The sequence below is a fragment of the Trachurus japonicus genome, chromosome 6 (assembly GCF_045865225.1).
Source record: "Trachurus japonicus isolate A0001 chromosome 6, Traja_1.0".
NCBI classification, from domain to species: Eukaryota; Metazoa; Chordata; class Actinopteri; order Carangiformes; family Carangidae; genus Trachurus; species Trachurus japonicus.
The window spans coordinates 18,296,040-18,320,130 of NC_140912.1; the positions used below are offsets into that span (position 1 = coordinate 18,296,040).

A 24,091-nucleotide genomic window follows, 5' to 3' on the forward strand; every position below is an offset into this window, starting at 1 on the left:
GCACAGAAACCACATGGTTTCCTCTGGTGGCAGCAGCCTACTAACTACTTGTCAACTTTACCTCAGTCACCAAAAGCTTTTTTATATATAGAGACATTTTACACACAGTGGGTTGCCCTCTGGTTTTGTTTAATATGAAACACAATATTTTTTCACTCCATGTAAAAACCACAGAAAATCAAATGTCTTTTTTAGCCCGCTGCATCTATCTCAATACAAAACAAGAAACAAGAAGACTTAGCAGCTCTCCCCCCACTGGGCCGAGCTGCAGACATCAAAGCAGCGTTCAACTAAATGAGCTCTGTCCAGTAACGTTCAGAGCATCAGCCCGGATATTTGGGAAACTCTGAGAAGAAGACAGATATGATGCTGAACTGAGCTCTGTGTTGTGTTGCCAGCTGAGCTTTTTATCCTGCAGGTGGCCAGTCAACTGTAGAACAAGTGTGGTTTGACCCATGTAAATAACTCCGTAACTTAAACGACTCAATGCCATTTGTCGGCAGCACCGCAATTAGACAATTTGTGGCCTTTTTCTTTAGGGCAAGTGATTGTTTTGTCTGTAGAGCTGTTGAATATGAATTGTAGTATGATGTCATAAACTCTGTGACAACTAAAATGTAGAGAGGGAATTATAATGATTTAATCTGTTTGCATTTTGTGCTCTTTCCTGCAGGCTTGTCGATGACAGGTGTGTGGTCCAGCCTGATGCTGGTGACCTGGCAAACCCACCCAAAAAGTTCAGAGGTATGTCTGAGTATACACAGTTACACACGCACACACAGCTATACACACACACACAGCTATACACACACACACACACACTCCTCTATTTTTAAACTGTCAAGGCTGACCAGATCCTTTGCGCTCCGTGTTGTTTAACACAACATTGTGGTTTTCACGAAGCTTTGATGGGTTAAACTGACTCTGCGGGCCCCTGGTGGGTAAATAACCACTGACCTCAAAAAATGCAGTTTCACCACATTGAGACCCCTGAGTGGCACTTAACCCGACTCACAGAGAGTCACTCCTGTGTGCCTGAATGCCTCTCCTCCACTGCAGATTGCCTCTTCAAGGTATGTCCCATGAACAGATACTCAGCCCAGAAGCAGTTCTGGAAGGCAAAACAAGGAAAACAAGGAAACAACAACACACAGGGAGATCTGTTCAAGAAGCTACAGGTAGAGTTTTTTTTTTTTTTTTATCGCTATCTGCATCTTCATCTTCATTTTCATTTGCATACCAAAGCCTTAACAGAAACCTCTGTTCCATTATTCAGCATGCTGCAGAACTGGAGCAGAAGCAGAACGAGTCGGAGAACAAGAAGCTCCTTGGAGACGTTGTCAAATACAGCAATGTCATCCAGGTACAGCCCGTCTCCTCAGTAAACACCGGCGGCGTCAGACCGTCCCCATCCACGGCTTTGTTTTTGTTTTCTTGTTTACCAAGGTTGCGTTACTGTCATCCCATCCCTGATGCTGCAGGCAGTTTTGGAAATAATCTGCAGCGGTGGTATTTGGTTTCACTGATTGCTAAGATCGTGTTTTAGGAGTTGAAGAGAAAAGAAACGACATATTTAACTTTGGTTAGATAATGTGCTCACAGCAGTCGTCGGCGTTCTGCTGTCTCAGTGTATTATTACGTCCCATCAATAAGCTATTTGTTAGGGGTGAGGTTATTTACCCCTGTTTGTTGAATGGAATCAGGAAATGGGTTGCGTGGTTGAAGACACGTCTTCTTTGAGGCCAGATTATCAAAGTTGAGCCTCTTTTGACTCACAGAAGAAGCAAATTTGAAGTAAAAACCAACCTCCAAAAAGGGGATTTCCTTGTACTCTCATACAGTGGTGGATGGTATGAAGTACATTTACAGAAGTACTTCTGTTTACTACAGATTTCAGCTACCTGTACTTTATTTTTCATCACGGACTATACATTAACAACATATTCCCCACTGTAGATCAGTGCTTTTAAATCTGTGACAGCTATTTAATAGTTTTAGCTACGAGTTACGTTGAACAGTAACTATTAAAAAATATGATGCTTTGTTATAGCTTAAACTTCCCAGAGTATTCATGTCTTTCAAAATATGCTTTCAAATATTCAGATTTGCTGCTTATCCTTTTTATCATCTAAACCAGTTTGATTTCTGTTATGCACTTTGAGGTTTGCTGTAGCCTACCAGTTGGACAAAAAACAAGCGCTGTTTCGGTTATGGTGTCGTATCAGCATCGTCACAACCTCCTGCCCCTTTCCTAAAAAGACTGATCCTTCTGTTTCAGCTCCTTCACATTAAGAGTAATAAGTACCTGACGGTGAACAAGCGTCTTCCTGCTCTGCTGGAGAAAAACGCCATGCGGGTTTCTTTGGACCCGGCCGGGAACGAGGGCTCTTGGTTCTACATTCAGCCCTTCTGGAAGCTCCGCAGCGAAGGAGACAACGTAGGTTTCCCCTCTGCCTCGAATCACATCACTATAAATACAAAGTTCTGTACAACAACCTGACATTCCTCTCTGTTTAAGCTGTCGGTTCATTGTTTGTCCTGTTCCAGTAACATTTCTGATTTTGTCCTTCCCCTTTGGCTTTAGCATCCTATGGTTAAAGGTATTGCTCTTGATTGTGCATGGTGTTTGTGCATTATTAGATCAGACACAGAATATCAAAACAAGTCAAAGCATGGATGCACCAGCCTTCCCACTGCATGTAGACTTGCAGGTTGAGCTTAAACAGTATTCAGTCAGTTGTTACTTCCTATCTACTCTATGGCATAGATACTGCTTTGTTAGAGTTAAAACATTTTTAATATGCCAGCACCAAGTTGAAATAAATCTGAAGAGCTGCCCACTTTAAAAGCCACATTGTGCTTGTGTACAGCTACTTAACACGAGACTCAGTTCAGTGCCGACAGACTATTATAACTGATGTTATACTGCTGATGAAGAGCATGGATTGTGTAAGCAAAGCAATGGCACAATAACGAATACTGTAGACTTTTCAGTCTCCATATCTCTGTATGCTGCATTCAAGGCCACTCACTACAGTATGAACAAAACCTGTTTGGTGTCAACACCGCAACCCTGCTGCTGCACATAGCACCTTTAGAAAAATAAGTGGATGCTTGCAGACCTGAGACAAACCCCCTTGCATGGATACACACTTTCTTTCTGTTTAAATCCATTTGGAAACTTCTGGAAGTTTATATATAAAAAAAAAAAAACAGTGGAAACTCCTGCTGCCATATGAATGTTTCTAACTTGGTCCAAGGTGGTGGTTGGAGACAAGGTGGTGCTGATGCCAGTGAACGCAGGGCAGCCTCTTCACGCCAGCAACATTGAGCTGTTGGACAACCCCGGCTGCAAAGAGGTGGGACTGAGTCATTTGTATTAGTTCTATCAGTGCTGAAGCATGTAGCAGCTGTCAGATGAATACGGTGGCCCTGAGAGCTTCAGAAAACATTAGTTTAACCACATGTGCTGCAAAAATCACAACATAAGCATTTTGTTCTATTTGCATGTGTTTCCTTGAGTGTCACCATAGATAAAAGCGAGTTTTCACAGTTTTTCTCCTAGTTTTATATCATCTTAGCCCACAGAGAAGCATTTAATCATGTTGTGTTTGTCCCTTGTTCTCTGAATCTCGCTGTAGGTTAACGCCGTCAACTGTAACACCAGCTGGAAGGTCACCTTGTTCATGAAGTTTAGTGACTACAGGGAAGATGTTCTTAAGGGGGTATGTTGTTTTATTGCTTTTAGGTGTGTTTATTCAGCTAAAGATCAGGCAGCAGTCTCATGTCCTGTGTGTGTCTCTCTGTGTGTGTCCTCTGTCAGGGAGATGTGGTGAGGCTGTTTCATGCTGAGCAGGAGAAATTTCTGACCGGTGACGAGTACAAGAAGCAGCAGCATGTCTTTCTCAGGACCACGCTGAGGCAGTCGGCCACCTCGGCCACAAGCTCCAAGGCTCTCTGGGAGATTGAGGTAAACTCAGTGTGAATGAGCAATATCTCTCTGGAAATTTGACAACATCCTCGATTCTACTCAACGGTACTTAATTAAAATCGTTGTTTTTGAAAAGAGATGATGTTCGTTTGTCATGTTGTGGTGAAATGTATCCAACCAGCCACGCAGCACATCAACAAAATAAAGACCAGCTAAAAAACGTTCTATTATACTGTATGTTATGTTCCTCTTTATCAGTTTGTACTGAATTGAAGTTCCTCTTGTCCCTCTGCTGGTTGTGCCAGAATGTACTTATGTCACCATATCAGTTGTTGACATGTTGTTGTCCGGGGTGACAAATGAAAATTTCTGTTGTACTTAACACACAGGCTGACTCTCATCCTGACTCACTCTGACACTCAAGTGATAGGCTAAACATGAACCAAGTACTGAGAACAATTCTGACGCTGAACAACCAGAGAACAATAAACAGAGATCTTTTTTTTAAGACTTATGTTTAAAAAAGACTTTTATTATTTGTTTGTTAGACTCCAAATGTGTGTTTCGTGTTGTTATACCCATACAGCAGTGGTTCCCAACCTTTTCTGGCTCGTGACCCCATTTTGACATCACAAATTTCTGGTCGACCCTGTCACTCAAGATGCACAAGCTCAGATATTTTTATATGCTGCCTTTTATTTGAACTCGATTTAAATTCAAGAAAGTGAAAGTATAGAATACAGTTGTTTAGGATTGTGTGTGATGTTTTAAATCATATTTTTTTAAAGAATAATAATTAGTTGAGAAAATATTTTTATCAGTAATTTCTTTTTTTTTTTTTTTACCAATGGGCTCTATGCACAGCTCCACTACTTCCTGAACTTAAGGCAGCTCCTTTATTTCCTGTCTTACATTATTGGACAAACTGATTAATCCAGGTGTGTCCGAGTAGTCAACATGGTCAGACACACCTGGATTAATCAGTTTGTCCAACAATGTAAGACAGGAAATAAAGGAGCTGCCTTAAATTCAGGAAGTAGTGGAGCTGTGCATAGAGCCCATTACTGGACATTTCAGGCGACCCCATTTGAATTCCAGGCGACCCCACATGGGGTCCCGACCCCAAGGTTGAAAAACACTGCCATACAGACATAAAACGGAAACTGAAAACGTCTGTCTGCATGATATTAGAACATTTTGAGGGAAGACCTGAAACGTCTGCTGCACCAGTAGGTGTATAATTTATTATTTTGTTTTCCCGTGGCAGGTTGTGCACTACGACCCCTGCAGAGGTGGAGCAGGCCAGTGGAACAGCCTCTTCCGCTTTAAACACCTGGCGACTGGAAATTACCTCGCAGCCGAGGTGAGTTTTGCTCTGCTGCTTGTGTTAGTTCTCTCTTGATTCGTTTTAGTGCCAGAGACACTTTTCTTTTTTCTTCAAATCAAGAGCATCTACAGCTCAGTGTGTGTGTGAATAAGCACAGTTGATGGGACTTTAGGTGATGTGCTGTAGGTGGCAGTGTTCCCACTGATATGGCTGCTACAGTATTACCCGTCCTCTGCTGGTGGATAGTTTGGTTCTGGGTGACAGGGATGCTAATGAGAGGATGATCGTCTGAGCTGTCTAGAGCTGAGGTCACTGACCGCTCAGTATCTCTACAGGTGAACCCTGAATTCAAAGAGAACACAGTGGAGTCCAAAGGAGAGGTGAGTGAGTCCAACAAGCACATTTAGCTGCAAATCACATCTAACTGAAGTCTCATGAACTACTGTTGACAGATTTATCCATCATGTAAGGCTAATATTTACAGTTCAACACCGCAGCAATGCAAATAGTTCATCATTTCACACCATGGATGAGTCAGTCTGTTCTTGACTGAAAGATGAAATGAGTTGGTGAACGGGTGAGAAAATGACGAGTGTTTGAGTGAAAAGAACGATTATCAGCAGTTACACATTGTCTGTCCAACTTCAGGCTCTTCTCTGTCTCCTCATCTTTTGGTTATGCAATACCACCAGTCATCGCACACTCTCACAGACACACACACACACACTCGCATAACACACATACACACACACAAACACAAACTCTGCCAAACTCTGAATCTATATCTAGACATTTCTTTCAGCCCTGAGCTTCCTTGCACATTTGTATTCTGGCAATGCAAGGAACACGCACACAAACTCTCTCAGCCTCACACACTTTCTCATGCACATGCTGAATTTCAGACACACAGGGGGCTCCTTACATAACGTCTGGGTGTGGGGGTGCCCTGCGAGAGGGGATGGAGGGGAGGCAGACGTGCTGTCTGCTCTGCTCTACTCGCCTGTGCTAAGCTGGTGGGGTGAGTCACCAGTGGAGAGGAGGAGGAGGGGAGGGGAGGGGAGGGGAGGGAGTGGGAGGATAGAGAAGCTGAGGCGTGGAGGCAGCTCTGGGGAGCTTCCCATTGACATGCAGAGAACAGTGGGAAAAATTAACCCTCGCCATTATCTGCTGCATCTGCACAGTGCGGACCGTACCAGGCTGTGTACTGCAGTGTTTATCACAGCACACACAGAAGCCATAGCTCTCTTTGTGCGTGATGCGATACCTCATTAGTGTCAGAGTCTATGACAGAATAGTTTGACTCAACATCCGTCCGCCCTCAGTGATTTTATCAACAGTTGAGCTCATTTATCAGTATTTACGCGGGTATGCGTGGAGAGATACGGCGAGCTGACACAAAACATGACCATGCTCATCTTTATGGTCACCAAGAATTACTAACCCATTAGAAATACGTCTCACTTAAACCAGGCTGAATCTTTACGCTACAGCAAGATAGAGATTATTTATGGACATTATAAAATGTAAAGTATGTGAGTGCAGATAAAGAGTGTGGTGAGTTAGTGCTGCTGCAGACGGCGAGGAGAGACGGTGCTCCCCGACTGTGTCAAATGCTCGTAGTGTCATATCAGTTATTAATGTAGAGATCAATCAAATAGTGTAATAGCAAGTAATTCGACAGATAAATGCAGAGAAACAAAATTTGTTGCTTTTCTGTATCTTTACATCAATTGGGACTGCAACTAATGATCTTTATCATGATGGAGTAGTTTCTACATTAATTAAAATAGTTTGTTCATCATTTTAGCCATAAAGTGAGCTCTTTGAGTTTTGGTGATTAGTCAACACAGTTAACTATTTTAAAGGGATAGTTCAATATTTTGGCAAATTCGCCTATTGCCATAATCCCAATAGTCAAAGGAGTGGGTTCATTACCTTTAATTATCGGTGCATGTTGTTTTGAGATCTGCGGGGCAGAGACGCTAGCTGCTCAGAGAACACACCCTGTCCCTCATAAAACTCATCAAATACACAATCCAACAACTCCAAAACGCTCTGGTGGACAAGCTGTGACCTGCACGTTCATCATGCTATGAAATAATAATGTAACATTACGAGACTGAGTTGTTTTTTAGGCAAATGCATAGCTGGAACTACATCCCAGACACGGCTGCTGGGCGGAGTGATTTCTAAAGCGCAAGTAGGCCTAGTTCCGAGTATTTGCTTCATGTGTCGTAAAGTTACATAGTTCATAGCGTGGTGAATGTGCATGTCACAACTTGTCCACAAGAGCATTTTGGAGTTATTGGATTGTGTATTCAGGGAAAACCGAAAGTACCGTGTACCGCGTCTCTGCGCCTCTCTCTCAAAACAACATGCACCGATAATTAAAGGTAATAAACCTACTTGTAATCAATGACATTCTGAAAAACTAATGCAGTGTGTAGTGTTGTATTTCAAAAGACTGAGATACAGATTTTGATAAACAGCGGTACTGTCTGTGCCATATAAGCTTATAGACAGCAGACACTGATGCCTACTGCCTCTGCTTGTGTGCGTGCTTGTCTGTCTGCGTCTCTCCTTGTGTTTGTGGTGCAGAATGAGACCGATCTTGTGTTCTCCAAGAGGAAGCATCAAGCAGCAGAGAAGATTGCTTTCACCCTGGTCTCTGTTCCCCATGGGAATGACATAGCCTCTCTGTTTGAGCTGGACGCCACCACTCTGCAGCGGGCCGACTGTCTCGTGCCCAGGTCAGTCACTCATACAGGGAAAACAATAACAAGTTACATCTGCTGCACTTGTGTCCACAGGGAGCATTTTTCACTAGAGTTCACAACACAGAGCACAGTAGCCCTTGACAGAAAGAAAATGTGCCATTAGGCTGAGACGATGTCATTTATTTTGAAACCAAACTATCTGTTTTTCTTCATAGAAGAGGGTTCTTCAAGTAGGTGTCATTTTGTGGTTGATAAAAGAACAGTCTGAAATATACTTACATTTGTTCAATTTCACTTGTTTGAGAAATGAGTAATCCAGTATCTACTGTCATGATAGATGGGCTTTGTGCCAAATGCTTAAAGATGCTAAAATGCTCAAAATGATAATGTTATCATGTTGATATTTAGAAGGTATGGTTTTACATGTTTAGCATGTTAGTGTGGTAACATTTGCTCATTCATGCAAAGCAGAACTGGAGCTGAAGTGAATAGTGTTTTTAAGTACCTGGTCATAAACTATAGTTTTAGACAAATAGAAATTTTGACCTAATGATGGCGCTCAATGATAAATTAGAGGTTTACCAAAGTTATAATCTCTTCTGGCAAACACTAAGTCCATATTTCATGGCAATTCATCAGATGGCTGTTGAGAAATCTTTCCATAAAATCACTCAACCAATCAAAAGCCAGTCGAAAATGTCAACCTCATGTTGCTGCTTGAGGGAAAGTTATTAGGATTCTTCTCAGGGGGAACCATGGATTTGTGTAACAACCTTTGTGTGAGTTCATCTGATCGTTAGATAAGTTAAAGAGTTGATTACGTACATGGTGCAGCTTAACCCTCTTGTTGTCCTCCTGGGTCAAGGAAGGAAGGAAGGACGAAGGGGAAGATGTGAGGAGAGAAGGAAGGAAAGATAGAAGGAGGGAGGGAACAGATTGGGTCAATTGGGTCAAAAAGGAAGGATGAAGGGAAGGAAGGAAAGAAAAGTGGAAGGAGGGAACAGATTCGTTCAAGGAAGGAAGAAGAAGGAAGAAAGAAGGAAGGAAGGTAGGGTAAAAGGATTGTGGAAAGAAGGAAGGGAAAGATGGAGGGAGGGAACAGATTTGTTCAAGGAAGGAAGAAGGGAGGAAAGAAGGAAAGGGAAGGAAAGAAAGATGGAGGGATAGGGAACAGATCAGGTCAATTGGATCAAAAGAGGAAGGAAGAAGAAGTAGGAAGGAAGGAAGGAAGGAAGGAAGGAAGGAAGGAAGGGGTAAAGGATTGTGGAAAGAAGGAAGGGAGAAAGGAAGGATGGAGGAAGGAACAGATTGGGTCAATTTGACCCAGAAGGACAACAGGAAGGTTAAGGAAGTGTCAGTGGATCACCAAAGTCAATTTAATTCATCCACCATAAATAAATGTAAACAATTTCATGGAACTCTGTCATCAACAATCAACTAAAAATCATATCTGCTGCAAAAAATTTGTTCCACTTTTCCTCAGAAACTCCTATGTGAGGCTTAGGCACCTGTGTACCAACACCTGGGTGACCAGCACCAACGTCCCCATTGATGCAGAGGAGGAGCGACCGGTGATGCTGAAGGTCACACACGCTCATGCTCAAAATGTCATACCATTGATTTAGAAAGGAATTCAGAAATCTACAACACAATAAAGTGTACTAAAAGTGAGGAGGTTTGTGTCCTGTCTCTGCAGATCGGCACCTGTCCCACTAAAGAGGACAAAGAGGCTTTTGCCATCGTTTCTGTTCCCTTGTCAGAGGTCAGAGACTTGGACTTTGCTAATGATGCCAGCAAAGTCCTGGAGTCCACCGTGAGGAAGCTCCAGTACGGCAACATTGCTCAGAATGAACGGAGGTACAGAGACGTGAACGTGATGATGGCACAGGTGACACATGGCGGCGTATTTTTGGGATTGTACGTGTTATGTTATGTTTTGCCTTTGTGTCTATTTTTAGGTTTGTGACTAAGCTCCTGGAAGACCTGGTTTTCTTTGTGTGTGTGGTACCGAACAACGGCCAGGAAGTGCTATCCGTGGTCACCTCTACGCCGAACCGAGAGAGGCAGAAACTCATGAGGGAGCAGAACATCCTCGCCCAGGTCAGCGCAAGTGCAAACACACACTCACACACTCCTGTCTGTCCCTTTAGTCCTTAATAGAAGTGTAACAGAGGAACTGACAGTCAAGCCCAGAATAAATCTTACTGAATTATTAGTGAGATATTTTATGACAGCTATTAGCTATTTAAGTTTATATACTGAAGCACTTTCTTGTTATTACGGTCTGTCAAACATCCGTTCATCATTGTAACTGGGTTTCTGTTCCTCCAGATCTTTGGCATACTGAAGGCGCCGTTCACCGACCAGGGTGACGGTCCGATGCTGAGGTTGGAGGACCTGGGAGACCAGCGCTATGCTCACTTCAAGTACATGTTGAGACTGTGCTACAGGGTGCTACGACATTCCCAGCAGGATTATCGCAAGAACCAGGCATGTTCATGTTCATTGGGTTGACATCAGGGTCGAGAACGTGGTCATTATCAACAAGACGCAGGGTAGTCCAAGGTTAGAGAGGTGTCTTTTAACCGGGAGCTTATCACTGTATTCTGCCAGACTGTCTGGGAAAATCGACCTCAGCTGCTGTAATGATGCCCCTAATCGAGAAACCTGAGCAGTGCTCAAATGCTCTTTTAATCGATCAGTGGATCAAAAGGAATAATTCACAAGTTTAATAATGAACTCATGGCACAATTTCTCTTAGAATAAACTCAGTTCTCAAAATTTCTCTTAGAATAAACTCAGTTCTCAGTCATCCTCAGTCAGGTACAACCAATGTCTGATTCTAGTCACGCCCCTGTAACTGTTTTAGCTCTGCAGCCGTCATGCTGCATCTTACAGTAGCATCACAGAAGAAGAGTAAAACAATAAACACTCACAGTACTTTAGCTGAGAGGATTTTGACATGTGACAACATGAGAAGCCCTGGTAACATAATCAGTGGTGGCTGATAACCATTCAGCTGCTCGAGGGTCCTTGTATTGTTCATGTGTTACTGGGACACTTGAATAGAACAGAGGCTTCATGTTATAAATAATAATAATAATAATAATCTAAGCTTTTCACAGGCTATGACAAGATGAAAAGTTTGCTGTGACAAGGCCAGCACTAACTCAAGAAACTCAACTTTGTATGAAGACATTCAATTATCAACATTTCCTTTATTATTGAGTAAAAATACCAGATTTTCTAGTTCTACTTGTTACGACTGGCTTTGAGGCCGAAACAAACCATGGAAAAGCGTGCGCATTACGTGACTAAAGGCAATAATGTTTATTATAAGAAAATACAAATTAAATACACAATAGGTTGTGGAAATAAATGTCAGTCATGTGTGAGGGTGCAAAACAAAACCAAAATCACAAGCTGCAGGGTGAAGGTCCAGGGGAGAGAGAGAGAGAGAGACATTGAGGGCTGGCAGGTTTAAATCAGCTTGAGAGCATTGTGCAGGTGCTCTCGGTCGCTAATCATCTCCAGCAACCTGCAACACACACCAATACAATACACAACTTACAGAGGACACAGCCATGGGCTGAGGGCCGTGACACATCTTTAAAAAAGAAAAAGAATTAATTTCCTTAAAAAATTAAATCTTTTCTTTTGTCATTGCTCCCTCACCTGGGTTTTTGATAAGTTTTATATGCGCTTTTCATTGTTTTTTTGACTTCCTATAAATAATTAATCAGTTGTCAAGTTAATAGATGAATTAAAAGAACCTCTTACCCTTGATGAAAGGCTGCAGCTCTTCATGAGCCACCAAAGCAGCTCCTGTTGAGCTGCTCAGTGGTCAACAGGCTGTGGATGTGACAGGCAGCTCTCGAGTGTAACTGCGGGTAGCTTCATGAATGTGAATCAGGATGTATTTTCAAAAGTTATCTTGTTCAACAAGTTCTCTCTGTCTAGTAGTTAAAACAACCGCAAACTAGATGCTAGTGATTCAGCACATTTAAATTCTTCTGTTTGACTTTGTCCTAAATTCGTATTTGTCTCTTGTCTCTCATAGGAATACATCGCCAAAAAGTTCTCAATCATGCAGTCTCAGATCGGGTATGAGATCCTGGCTGAGGACACAATCACTGCCCTGCTGCACAACAACCGCAAGCTGCTGGAAAAACACATCACGGCCAGAGAGATCGAGACCTTTGTCAGTCTGCTGAGGCGCAACAGAGAGCCCAGGTCAGACATGTGCAACCTGCCAAAGATTAGATGACCCAAGGAAACAGTATACGACACATACATACGATTTAAAACACAGGAACATGCAGGATAATCCAGTCCAATACAATATGTGAATCATGATTGCTACTTAACCTTATTTTTCAGGTGTTGTAATGCGATTAGTTTTTCCAAAACTCTTACGTATGTGCAGTCACCGTACAATCAGTTCATGTGTTTCTGTGCTGAAACTCTGTGAATCATGACTGATCTGCTCTTCCAGATTCTTGGATTATCTTTCTGATCTCTGTGTGTCCAACAAGACTGCCATCCCCGTCACACAGGAGCTTATCTGTAAATTTATGCTGAACCCCACCAACGCAGATATCCTCATCCAGACCAAGTGAGTCACAACCTGCGCTGTCTATATTTAAAACATTGTGGTCGATCCTGTCAGATTTCGCTTTTCATTTTTTAAACATGTTCAAAAATGTACATTCTCCACAGAATAATTGTTGTTCCCCCTCTTGCCTCTTAGAAATAGATATTTTCAGTAGCAGCTCTACGTCACAGTGTTATGTGTGTAGTTTTTTTTTTTTGCTTTATGTCACACTTTCTCCCCTGCCCTCCTTCTTCTCCTCCCTAGACTAATCTCTAACACAGAAACCACCCTGGAGTCCTCCCTGCTGCAGGAGGAGGTGGAGGAGGAGGAGGTCTGGCTCTACTGGATCGACAGCAATAAGGAGCCTCACGGCAAATCCATCCGCCACCTGGCCCAGGATGCTAAGGGCAACCACAAGATGGATGTAGACATCATCACCTACTACAGGTGATGGTGGTGCTCTTTTTTCAGTAGTAACACAAATAAATAGCTCAAGCAAGCAGGAGCCACTGTCCAATCCCTTCACGTCTTTTTTCCCTTTTTCTCCTTCCATGTCCTTCACCGGTTGTGCAGATACCAGCTGAACCTGTTCGCCAAAATGTGTCTGGACCGTCAGTACTTAGCCATCAACCAGATCTCCTCTCAGTTACCTGTGGATCTGATCCTGCGCTGCATGTTCGACGACTGCCTGCCCTACAACCTCAGAGCCTCCTTCTGCCGCCTCATGCTGCACATGCATGTGGACCGTGACCCGCAGGAAGCCGTGGTGCCCGTACGCTACGCTCGCCTCTGGACCGAGATCCCCTCCAAGATCACCATCCATGAGTGAGTGGCTGCGTGTGTGTGTGGCTGTACTCTGTGTGATACTTGGGAGAATTGGCTCATGCAAATGGTTGATTGTTTTGACTCTGCAGGTTTGAGTACGAGTCCACTGACACTTCAAGAGAGGAGATGAAGAGGAAGTTTGCCCCCACGATGGAGTTTGTTGAGGAATACCTCAAAGACGTTGTCAGCCAGCATTTTCCATTTGGGGATAAAGACAAGAATGAACTCACACTGGAGGTAAAACAAATTCTGTAAAAGTATGATTCTTTCATCTACATTTTTTCAGATTACACCTCATTTTCTTACTTTTTAAAAAATCTTGATGTGTTTGATTTTCTCCTCTCTTCCAGGTGGTGAATCTGGCTCGTAACCTGGTTTACTTTGGTTTCTATAGCTTCAGTGAGCTGCTCCGTCTAACACGCACCCTGCTGGCCATCCTGGATATTGTCCAGCACCCACTCACCTTCATGAACAAGCTCAACAAGAGCCCAGAGGCTGGTCAGTGCACTTACTTACACAATGGAAATTCAATATTTCATTGAATTGGTCAACTAAAGTTAAAGCTATTGACACAAACTGTGGTTTGCTGTTTCCTTATTTCAAGAGTAGGGTCATTGAACATGGAGGAGCCGACAGATAAATATAAGATTATGACCAAATGATTTTTCCTCTCCGAATGTAGGACAGACAAGAGTCCCTGGGTTTTTAGAGAAATGTGGGAAATATTGATGCAGCAGTTCAAATTGTATTAGATATTTTAAAAAATTAAATTCAAATATGAATACAGGAGGGAACTTACAAAGAAGAAGTGGCTGTGCTTTTCTACCTCTTTGGAGTTGAGAGTTGCAGGAATAGAAACATGTCAGTGAGGCTAAAAATGACTTTGTGCAGATCAGAGAGAGACATTGACAAACTTTTTGAGGAGTATTTGAATAATAGTTGTGTTTAGATTTAATGGACTGGAAGAGAATAACAGAAAAGGTTCTGGCCCATCTGGCATTTGATGTCCTCGGGGCGTTCATTTTAGCTTTTGTATGATACTTTCACAGGCTTGATGTATAGATTTATGATGATAAGCTTTAAACACACACACACACACACACTCACGAAGCAAAATATGTTTCCTTAAGGCAATAATGTCCTCCGCACCATCCACGGCGTTGGAGAAATGATGACTCAGATGGTGATGAGTCGAGGTGTACTGCACAGCCTCCCTGACACCCCCCCCTCTCTGCGCTACAGTAAAGGACACTTCCTGGCGGACAACGAGGACGTCATGGTGATGGACACCAAGCTAAAGATCATTGAGATCCTGCAAGTGAGCGCCACCTTCTGGATGTACATGTTGCTATTGAACATTTGCCCTCTCTCATGGCTGATTGATTGATTGATTGATTGATTGATTGATTGATTATTTCTCTGACTTTTTCTCTTCTCTTCAGTTCATCCTGAGTGTGCGGCTAGATTACAGGATCACATACTTGTTGTCCATCTACAAGAAAGAGTTTGGGGATAAGAGCTTAACTGACAGCTCCGTCTCAGTGGCTGATTTGCCTCTAGTGACACGTGAGACTTTATTCTTTCTTAGGCTACGTTCAGACTGCAGGTACAAGTCGCCCAAAATCACATTTTTGGGGGGGTCAAGTGGCCAGGTCAGATTTTTTCGAAGTAGTGTGAACACTCAAATCTGGCCCAGATCCGATTTTTTCAAATTAGATTTAGACCACTGTGGTCCTGAATCAGATTCAGATCTGATTTCTTCCAATGCCCAGTGTGAACAGCTAAGGCGGATTTGATGCGACTTTTACGTCACTTTACAATATTTAGCCTACTCTAGGTTTTGTTTTAAGAAGTGGCAGCAAGACCACATACACACGCTACATACACGCCACATACACACAAAGCAATAAAAAAAACGGCTCGATAAAACGTTTGATAATTTGACATGCAGCGGCATGAGTTTACCGACAACAGAACAGCTGTAATGAGAACGTGAGCGCTGAAGGAGAGGAGATTATTAATAAAAAAGGACACGAGGTGTTAAACTTTGGGTTGTAATAACCTTGTTGACGTTGTTTCTTCTTAAACTGAACGCTGCCCAGCGGGTTGCGACACTTTAGGCGGTTTATTCCTATATAGGCTACAAACTAAAGTAATGGTAACTGAAACTAAAACACAGAGTTTGGCTCTTTTTCTTCACTCTTTTCCTCCTCAGCAGCTGCTCAGACATTTTCCAGCTTCCATTTCACAGACATTTCGAAATAAAAGTGAAAATACTCATTCCCTCTATGTTCTGTTATTGTTCTTTTGCGCATGCGGGTCAGTTCAGAACCGCAAACTGTTCACACTGGGATCTGATATAGGCCACATTTTAGATGGTAATGTGAACAGCCAAACAAAAAATCGGATCTGAGTAAAAAATCTGAATTGAGCATTAAGGCTTGCGGTGCGAACGTAGCCTTAATGTAAATGCTGAGTCATTCTTTTACATTCTTGCCTCCTCAATTAATCTGCTGTTTCTGACTATTTTGCCTCCTTAGCATCTGAACCAGACATAGACGAGATCGCAGCCAAAGCAGAGAGCATGTTTGCAGGAAGGTGGGTAAATTTCTGTTTGTAGACAGTAGTGTTTAAACACACCCTTGTGCACTCACCAAAGGATTCTGTGTGTGTGCATGTGTGTGATTTCAGCTCAGAGTTAAGTGCAGTGGAACTGGACGATGAGGGAGGTCGGACTTTTCTGAGGGTTCTGATCCACCTCATCATGCAAGATTACCCCCCGCTGGTCTCTGGCTCGCTGCAACTCATCTTCAAACACTTCAGCCAGAGAGCTGAAGTGCTGCAGGCCTTCAAACAGGTGGGGATATAGCAAGCACACTCGAGCATTTTGATACTTGGAAAGCCGACAGAATGTGGCATTTGGCACTTCCTGAGTTAAGTGATTTCTGTCATGAAATAATTTTTGGATTGGGTGGGCTCTCCAAAGGGCCGAGCAGCAGAGAGCTTCCTCAGCTGAAATCTAGAGCCGCACCAGCTCCCGTTTTAACAACGCACCGACTCTCCCAGAGTGTTGCACTGAGATTTCTTGGCAGAGATTTGCTCTCGCACACATTATTTCTTTTATTATCTCTGTGTCTGGTTTGTTTGTCATCCGGTATCTGTTTCTGTTTGTTTTCCAGGTCCAGCTGCTCGTGTCGGAGCAGGATGTGGAGAACTACAAGCAGATCAAAACAGACCTGGACCAGCTGCGCCTGACGGTCGAGAAGTCAGAGCTGTGGGTGGAGAAGAGTGGAGTCTACAGCAGTGAAGACCTGGGGGTCAGACAGGGCAAAGAACAGAACATGGAGGTGCTGTACCATCATTCAATGGTATCCAACATCTAAAAGCAAAGTTTCACATTTCAGATTCTAAGTGTGACATTTGGAGCTCTGCAGGAAGTTTCTGTAACATCCCGTCAGTCATTCAGCTGCACGGTGAAGGGCTCCTTTGTTTGTTGTTGTCGTTAATCAAAGTTGGTGGAAAGGAAACGGTACAAACTGTTTTGTTAGGGCTTTGCACTACTCAGGCATAATGAATAATAATGTGTGTCAGCCTGTTACCTGTTTTGTTGTTAAAACCTTTCTTACTTGTATTGTTTGTGTTGTTAGGATCAGCAGAGTGCATTTTCCCCATCTCACTGTTGCAAATGCCCAGTAATTAGACAGGATAATGAGGTTGTTTTGTGCCAAAGATAAACCTTTTTGTGGGTGAACGTCAGATGTTTCCTCTTCATTTATGTTACACATACATGTGTTTACCAGGAGGTTGTCCTGAGCCCGGTGCAGGATGGTGATAATAAACCTCAGATTGACAGCAACAAGGCAAACAACTATAACATTGTCAAAGAGGTGAGACCCATGTCTTTATTCCCAGGTAATTTTTGTTCGTAGTCTTTTTTTCCTGCTGTCGTGTATGTGTGAAACCATTGTGTGTGTGTCATCTGCAGATCCTACTGCGGCTTAGTAAGCTGTGCTTTCCCAGCAAGAAGAGTCGTGTGCAGCAGCAGAGGCTGCTGAAGAACATGGGGGCCCACACCGTGGTGCTGGACCTGCTGCAGATCCCCTACGAGACGGTGAGTTACAACCACAGCAGACAACTGAGCGGCTCACCCCACTCGATGTCAGCATGAGATCTTTGCACCTGTCTGCCTAACTTTTTTTTCCAGTTGTTTTTACATTCATTGTTTGGTTCTGCCTTTGCACAGAGCGACGAGAAGATGAATGAAATCATGACCCTGGCACATACGTTCCTGCAGAATTTCTGCAGAGGAAATCCTCAAAACCAAGTTCTGCTACATAAACACCTTAACCTCTTCCTCACTCCAGGGGTATGTTGATATGAATTCCTACTTGTCCCTTGTTGACATGCATTACTCTCAGGGACGTCCTCCATAAATGCGATGTCCTGTTTTGTTGTATACGCATGAACAGTTTTCTATTTCTTATTTTCCAGTACCAAACTGAATCAATATTCTGTTTGTGTAACAATGTTCACTGTCAAAGACTGAAGACTGAATCATGGCTTCGTTTTTTTCCCCCCCAGCTGCTGGAAGCTGAGACAATGCGTCACATCTTCATGAACAATTACCAGCTGTGCAATGAGATCAGTGACCGTGTGGTTCATCACTTTGTCCACTGCATTGAAACACATGGGAGACACGTTCAGTACCTCAAGTTCCTGCAGACCATTGTCAAAGCTGATGGGAAGTATGTGAAAAAATGCCAGGACAAAGTCATGACAGAGGTGAGATCATTTCTTTAATCCCACACAGCATGGGTGTAGGTAATGGTTTGGATAAGGTTAAAAGAAACGGAAGGAAAAAATATTGTCTTATGTATTATTTATGGAAAATCTTCCTAAATTATGCATGGCATTTAGTTGCAGAAAGATTTTACTGCATTAAATTATACAGTTAATCAAGATTCTTCATCGAGTAGTAAAATTCAAAGCTTGAAATATGCAGCCCATTCTGATGTTGCCCATGTGCTACATTGAGAAATATTTATGTTGTGTTTGGGTGTCCAGCTGGTGAACGGGGGAGAGGACGTGCTCATATTCTACAACGACCGCTCTTCGTTTCAAGTGTTGCTGCAGATGATGGCCTCTGAGCGGGAGCGGACGGATGAAGACGGAGCTCTGGCCTATCACAACACGCTGGTGGAGCTGCTGGCGGCCTGCACTGAGGGCAAGAACGTCTACACAGAGCTGAAATGCAACTCTCTGCTGCCACTGGATGACATAGTCAAAGTTGTCACTGACGTCAACTGTATACCAGAGGTAGTCTTGTTAGAAAATAATGATATAGTTTGAGTTATATGGTAGAGATGAATCCCAAGCTTTCCTGACTTGTTTCTTTGATACAATTTAAAGATGTATCTAATATCTGAAAGTGAACAAGCATCATATTTCTTTTTTTTTATGCCTCAGGTGAAAACTGCTTATGTAAACTTTGTGAACCACTGCTATGTGGACACAGAAGTGGAGATGAAGGAGATCTACACCTCCAACCATATCTGGAAGCTATTTGACAACTTCCTAGTGGACATGTCCAGTGTAAGTCTCTGTCAGATTGAAAGGTCATGTACCGTATATATGCCTGATCCTTTTCTAATGAGGCAATGTGCAGTATGTGTCAAGACACACAAGGCCTTACGTTCAAACTAAATCTATTCACCTACTGCATGTGCAGAGAAAATGATAGAGATGTGACATGTGGGTTTGCGCTTTCAGAAATGATCTTATGTTTAATTTTTTTGCATTTCAGGTGTGTAACACGACCACAGACCGTAACCACGCAGATCTGCCTTTGGAGAAGTATGTGACAGAGACAGTGATGGCCATTGTCAAGGGTTTCTTCAGTTCCCCTTTCTCTGTCAACCACTCCAACCTGCAGGTACTGTTTTCCACCACCTGACAGGCAGGTGAAATGTGCCTGCAGAGCGAGGCTCATTCATGGGCATATCCAAATCCTTTGCCAACTTTTAGATACTTAACATTAAAAAAATTATAGCAGACTGCCTCCTTCACTGCACCTTCACCTGGGACTGTGTTGTGTCTTTACAGATATTTGTACATAGAGAGGCTGCTTGAGGTGTTTTATGCAGAAGTCTTTCTCTGTTGTAGTTATACCAAAAAAAAACTAAACAGGAAAAAACAATATCCCCTGCTCTGCCGTCTCATTTCACAGACGAACCAGTCCGTCTTCATCAAGCTGCTCCAGTCGTCTTTCAGGATCTACAACTGCACCTGGATCAACTCGGCTCAGAAGGCTAATATAGAGAGCTGTATCAAAACACTGGCTGACGTGGGTGAGTGCAGCTACTCTGCTGTCCATCCTTGTGGGAGAAAGAGGCATTTTAATACTCCTAAAGTCTGTAATGATGTAATAAATACAATAGTAAATGTATTTTACTACTCAGAGAATAGTTTAATTTCACTTCTTCACATATCCATGCCTAAGTGTAGGAATGAAGCTCTGTAGGATCTGGAGTTAGGTTGATGTTATGTGCCAGGGTAAACTAAATTACTCCTCATGTTCTCCCCCAGCTAAGGCCCGGGCCATAGCCATCCCAGTGGACCTGGACAGTCAGGTCAACACATTGTCTCTCAAGGTCCACAGTAACATGGTGCAGCGGGCAGCCAAGGACTGGAGGATCTCCGCCCGGACACGGCCACGCAAGGAGCCCCTGGGTGGCCCTGACTACAAGAACATCATTGAGAAGTTGCAGGTGCGCAGACAGATGGATAAAGTTTTATATGAACAGGAGCCTCAAAGTTGATTTATTAGGGCTTTAGCAGTATCAATATATCCAGCAACTTTGTTTTTGTGTGTGTCTACAGGGTGTTGTGTCCTGTCTGGAGGAGCAGTTCAGTCCAAAGGTTCAGGCAGAATTTTCTGTGCTGGTGGATGTTCTTCACAGCCCTGAGCTGCTGTTTCCAGAGGCTGCTCGGATTCGCTGTGAGAGCGGAGCCTTCATGTCCAAGTGAGTCTCTGTCCATAACTGTGTATAAAACAAGGAACAGATAGATAGACAGATAAATAGACGGGTAGGTAGATATTCTTTGATATATGCTGATCTTTATTTGATGCGTGTTAAATATAAACAAAAAAAATGTTAAGTCAGTTTTTGGCGGTATGGAAAATCTAAAATTAAGCAAAACCAATGATGAATTTCTACCAATTACTATCACTGTTATACTTATTATGTAGGTCAAGGCGGTTGGGGAAAAGAGCTGAAAGTGAATAGAGCTACAAAAAAATATATGTGAAAAGGCTAAACACTTGTTAATGTGTAAAGAAAACAATAAATTCCAACATCTTTGTTCAATAGAGAACTCAAACTGGTAATAGATACTGTACTGTATCTTAAAAAACAGTTAGATGCATGATCAAACCTCCAGGGGTGCTGTTTCTCTGCTGCAGCTGTCTGACCTCCCTGTAGACCAGAAAAGGAGAATTTTTAACCTTTGCTGATGCCGATCAATAAAATGTTGTTTTGTTTTTACTTGTGAGCCGCCAGTGTGTGCATTATCCAGACACCACGGTTAATGATGGAGCGCTTCTTGTCTCTCTGCCAGGCTGATCAAACACACCAAGAAGCTTATGGACAAGGAGGAGAAGCTGTGTATCAAGATCCTGCAGACTCTCAGAGAGATGCTGGACAAGAAGGAATCCTGTCAGGACTCTGTGAGTACTTCACTCCACTTGGTTAGGTGGGGCGAGGAGCAGCAATGACACTGAAACAAGGCTTCATTAAATAATTTGTCACTGTTAGAAGTAAAAAAAATAAATCAGGATTCTGCAAGAAAATCCCTGTTAGTCTCTCCAACTCACAGTGTTACATAAAAACACATTAATGAGGTGAAATCAGTGAGAAGTTTGCGGTGGATTTAGCCCTGTCTTCGTGTGCCAGCAGAGCTGTGCTCCTATCAGCAGTGCAGTGCAGTCCTTGTTTTCTCCCAGGTCTGTCGGCCCAGAGCCCAGACTCCCCTTCATCAGTATGCTGTGGGCCTTTCTGTGTTACATAAGGCAGGGAGGCACTTGAGGACACACTCACACTGAGACGGAGAATAGGGCGGTGGGGTGGGGGGAGTAGGGGATGGAGGAGGAGGAGGAGGAACGAAGGGGGGGGGGGGCAGAGGGGGTAGAGGATTGGTGGGGGGGGACAAGCGCCGAACAAACAAATCAATACTGCAGCAAGGTGGGGGTGCAGGAGCCTGTCTCCCACTGCAAATCCCCCCCCCCCCCCCCCCCCCCCACCACACACACACACACCCTTTTCAGACAGAGACCTGGAAAGTGAATGACAAGAGTTGGTAGAGGAGACTTGAGGTGCACAGCAGCAGAGGGGTGCAACACAAAAGAGAACAAACAAAAAAAAAGTCCGGTCTACTCTGTAATCACCTTCAGAGGGTTTTAGCAGAGCTCGTTCCAGCTGCGTGGTGAGAGGAGGTGACGCTGTGCACTTCACTCAACACAAAAAGTGCTGCTCCCGCCGCCACGAGAAAATCTCAGTCAGAAGAAAGAACCGTTCCTTGTTTCCTTGTTTGACTTTGCGCGGAGCTCAATTTACTGCACTCAACGTTGTCTGAAGTAAACTGTGAGGGAGCCTGTGTGTCACTGTCCTCGGCTCGGACGTTGTGCATGGACTTCATGCAGACATGATTGTTTTTGGCTGCGATGCCGTCCCATTAAAGGCCGTTTTTTTTGTTTGTTGTAATCCTGTCAAGACCATCTCAATACATTACAAGCCAGCCACTGACAACTTACAGCTGCTTGAGGAGTCGGAGTGTTGTTTTCCCTATTTGTGTTTGCATCTTGTGTCAGTCAGCCAAGATGTTTTTTCGAAAGGCAAATGATTCAACAGTTGTGTGGAAGAAGATCAGAGAAACTCAAAGGGAAGAAAAAAAAAAAAAAACAGTCACTTTTTAAAAGCGGCTTGGCGCATTCGAGAAGCCAGACAGTGCGGTAACGATATGTGAAATGTCAGTTTGTGTAGGTGTGCGTGAGTGTGCTCAAGCATGTATTTGTGGCCTCTCTTTGTCATATCCCCGTAGCCCTGAGCGTGGAGCTGCAGCCTCACTGCACAGGAGAGAGAGAGAGAGGGAGGGAGGGAGGGAGGGAGGGAGAGAGAGAGAGAGAGAGAGAGAAAACGATTGATGGAAATAATGAGAGAGGGAGAGGCAGCCAGACAAAAACAGAAGGAGAGAGAGACAGAGTGACAGCAACGGCAGCAGAGGTTGGTGGCTCCCCTGGGGTGCAATTGGTGGGTGGAGGAGAGTGAGAGAAAGAGACGGAGGGAGAGGAAGGGAAGGGAGGGAGGGAGGGAAGGGAGGGAGCGAGGCAGCCATGTGAGGAGCCATGTGAGTGCAAGGGAAAAAAAAAAGTGGGCAGCGGCTGCAGGGTGAGGGATTGGAGAGAAGCAGAGTCTGCTCAGTCCATGAGGAGACAGGGCAGGGGGTGCGCTTACGTAACAGCCTGCAGTGGCTGAGCCAGCGTCACGTGGACCATCACGTTCTGCCTCCCTCCCTCCCTCCCCGCCTCCCTCCCTCTCTCCCTACTTCCTTCCTTCCTTACTCTCACTCTCCTGTCCACTCGGTGCCTCTCTTTCGCATACTGTCTGTGTCTGGGGACCTGAAGTATTTTCTCTACCTCTCCCCTCGAGTCCCACCCGGGCCCTGCTCTCTGTTTGCCTGGGTCATGCCCGGGGTGCTGGTTGGGTTGCAGCAGCCACTGTACACTGTAGAGAGATGTGTTAGCTTTTTACTTCTGCACTTCACTTGTTCTGGCTGTCAGATAAGGGAGGCTTTATAAATGTTTGTGCTCCCACTTGCCCTCAAGATGTCTTGGGTGAGGACGGGTTTTTAGTTGAAGAAAAAAAAAAAGACTTTAAAGGTTGTTTGATGCATGCTGACTCTGAGTATTCTGAGACTGTATTCATATATTACGTTTAAGGAAATTAGCATAAAATACCATCATAGACATTTAGTTTGAATTTTTTATTTTTTATCTCATCTCATGCACTTTGTTCTTTTGAAGGATAAAGTTGACATGCTATACTTTTCATGTTGTCAAAAAATCCCATAAAGACCAATTTCAGTTTATCCTTCTGCTGGTGCTCAGCTACTATGTAAGCCAAATGTTGCAAGAGAGGATGTACAGTAAATGGACTGCATATATATAGCAGTCAAAGTGCTTCACACACACACACACACACACACACACACACACACACACACACACACACTCATACAACACTATTTCTACACCATACAGGGCGCTCACACTCTGATGTTACAAAGGGGGCAATACAGGTTCAGTATCTTACCCAAGGACACTTCAAAAAGTGCATTTATCAAAAAGGAGCCGGCAATCGAATGACTGACTTCCTGAGCCACAAATGTTTTAAAATAAATTTTAATAAACAGCTGGGCACTATAATCTTTACTCATGGAATAAATATAGCATTTGTTGTAGAGTATTTCTTGTAGAATTATAACATTTGATGCTTTTGAGTGTTTAGGGCCCGGTATGTGCTGGACTCACCCAGAAGAAACAACAGTGTCCAAGTTGACTGTAGTGAAGGAACATGACAGTCCGTGCAGCTGTGTGGCTTATTTATCTTTTTAACACTTTTTGGACAACAGTGGAGCTCTAT

General features: G+C 43.5%; 1 protein-coding gene across 1 annotated transcript in view; it reads left to right on the top strand.

The window, feature by feature from the left end:
• Window positions 1-24,091, top strand: part of itpr2 (inositol 1,4,5-trisphosphate receptor, type 2) — a 55,763-nt gene that overhangs the window by 4,613 nt on the left and 27,059 nt on the right. Inside the window, exons 2-37 of the mRNA XM_085779571.1 lie at window positions 674-744; window positions 1,060-1,178; window positions 1,277-1,363; window positions 2,279-2,437; window positions 3,261-3,359; window positions 3,642-3,725; window positions 3,824-3,970; window positions 5,199-5,294; window positions 5,594-5,638; window positions 7,857-8,008; window positions 9,459-9,558; window positions 9,672-9,832; window positions 9,934-10,075; window positions 10,307-10,465; window positions 12,036-12,208; window positions 12,471-12,590; window positions 12,834-13,016; window positions 13,143-13,394; window positions 13,484-13,631; window positions 13,745-13,892; window positions 14,525-14,712; window positions 14,837-14,960; window positions 15,935-15,992; window positions 16,086-16,251; window positions 16,574-16,741; window positions 17,195-17,281; window positions 17,380-17,505; window positions 17,638-17,760; window positions 17,976-18,176; window positions 18,459-18,710; window positions 18,861-18,986; window positions 19,198-19,326; window positions 19,621-19,741; window positions 19,980-20,161; window positions 20,274-20,416; window positions 21,012-21,120. Coding sequence (XP_085635697.1) covers window positions 674-744; window positions 1,060-1,178; window positions 1,277-1,363; window positions 2,279-2,437; window positions 3,261-3,359; window positions 3,642-3,725; window positions 3,824-3,970; window positions 5,199-5,294; window positions 5,594-5,638; window positions 7,857-8,008; window positions 9,459-9,558; window positions 9,672-9,832; window positions 9,934-10,075; window positions 10,307-10,465; window positions 12,036-12,208; window positions 12,471-12,590; window positions 12,834-13,016; window positions 13,143-13,394; window positions 13,484-13,631; window positions 13,745-13,892; window positions 14,525-14,712; window positions 14,837-14,960; window positions 15,935-15,992; window positions 16,086-16,251; window positions 16,574-16,741; window positions 17,195-17,281; window positions 17,380-17,505; window positions 17,638-17,760; window positions 17,976-18,176; window positions 18,459-18,710; window positions 18,861-18,986; window positions 19,198-19,326; window positions 19,621-19,741; window positions 19,980-20,161; window positions 20,274-20,416; window positions 21,012-21,120 — 4,948 coding nt within the window. The remainder of the gene's footprint in view (window positions 1-673; window positions 745-1,059; window positions 1,179-1,276; window positions 1,364-2,278; window positions 2,438-3,260; window positions 3,360-3,641; window positions 3,726-3,823; window positions 3,971-5,198; window positions 5,295-5,593; window positions 5,639-7,856; window positions 8,009-9,458; window positions 9,559-9,671; window positions 9,833-9,933; window positions 10,076-10,306; window positions 10,466-12,035; window positions 12,209-12,470; window positions 12,591-12,833; window positions 13,017-13,142; window positions 13,395-13,483; window positions 13,632-13,744; window positions 13,893-14,524; window positions 14,713-14,836; window positions 14,961-15,934; window positions 15,993-16,085; window positions 16,252-16,573; window positions 16,742-17,194; window positions 17,282-17,379; window positions 17,506-17,637; window positions 17,761-17,975; window positions 18,177-18,458; window positions 18,711-18,860; window positions 18,987-19,197; window positions 19,327-19,620; window positions 19,742-19,979; window positions 20,162-20,273; window positions 20,417-21,011; window positions 21,121-24,091) is intronic.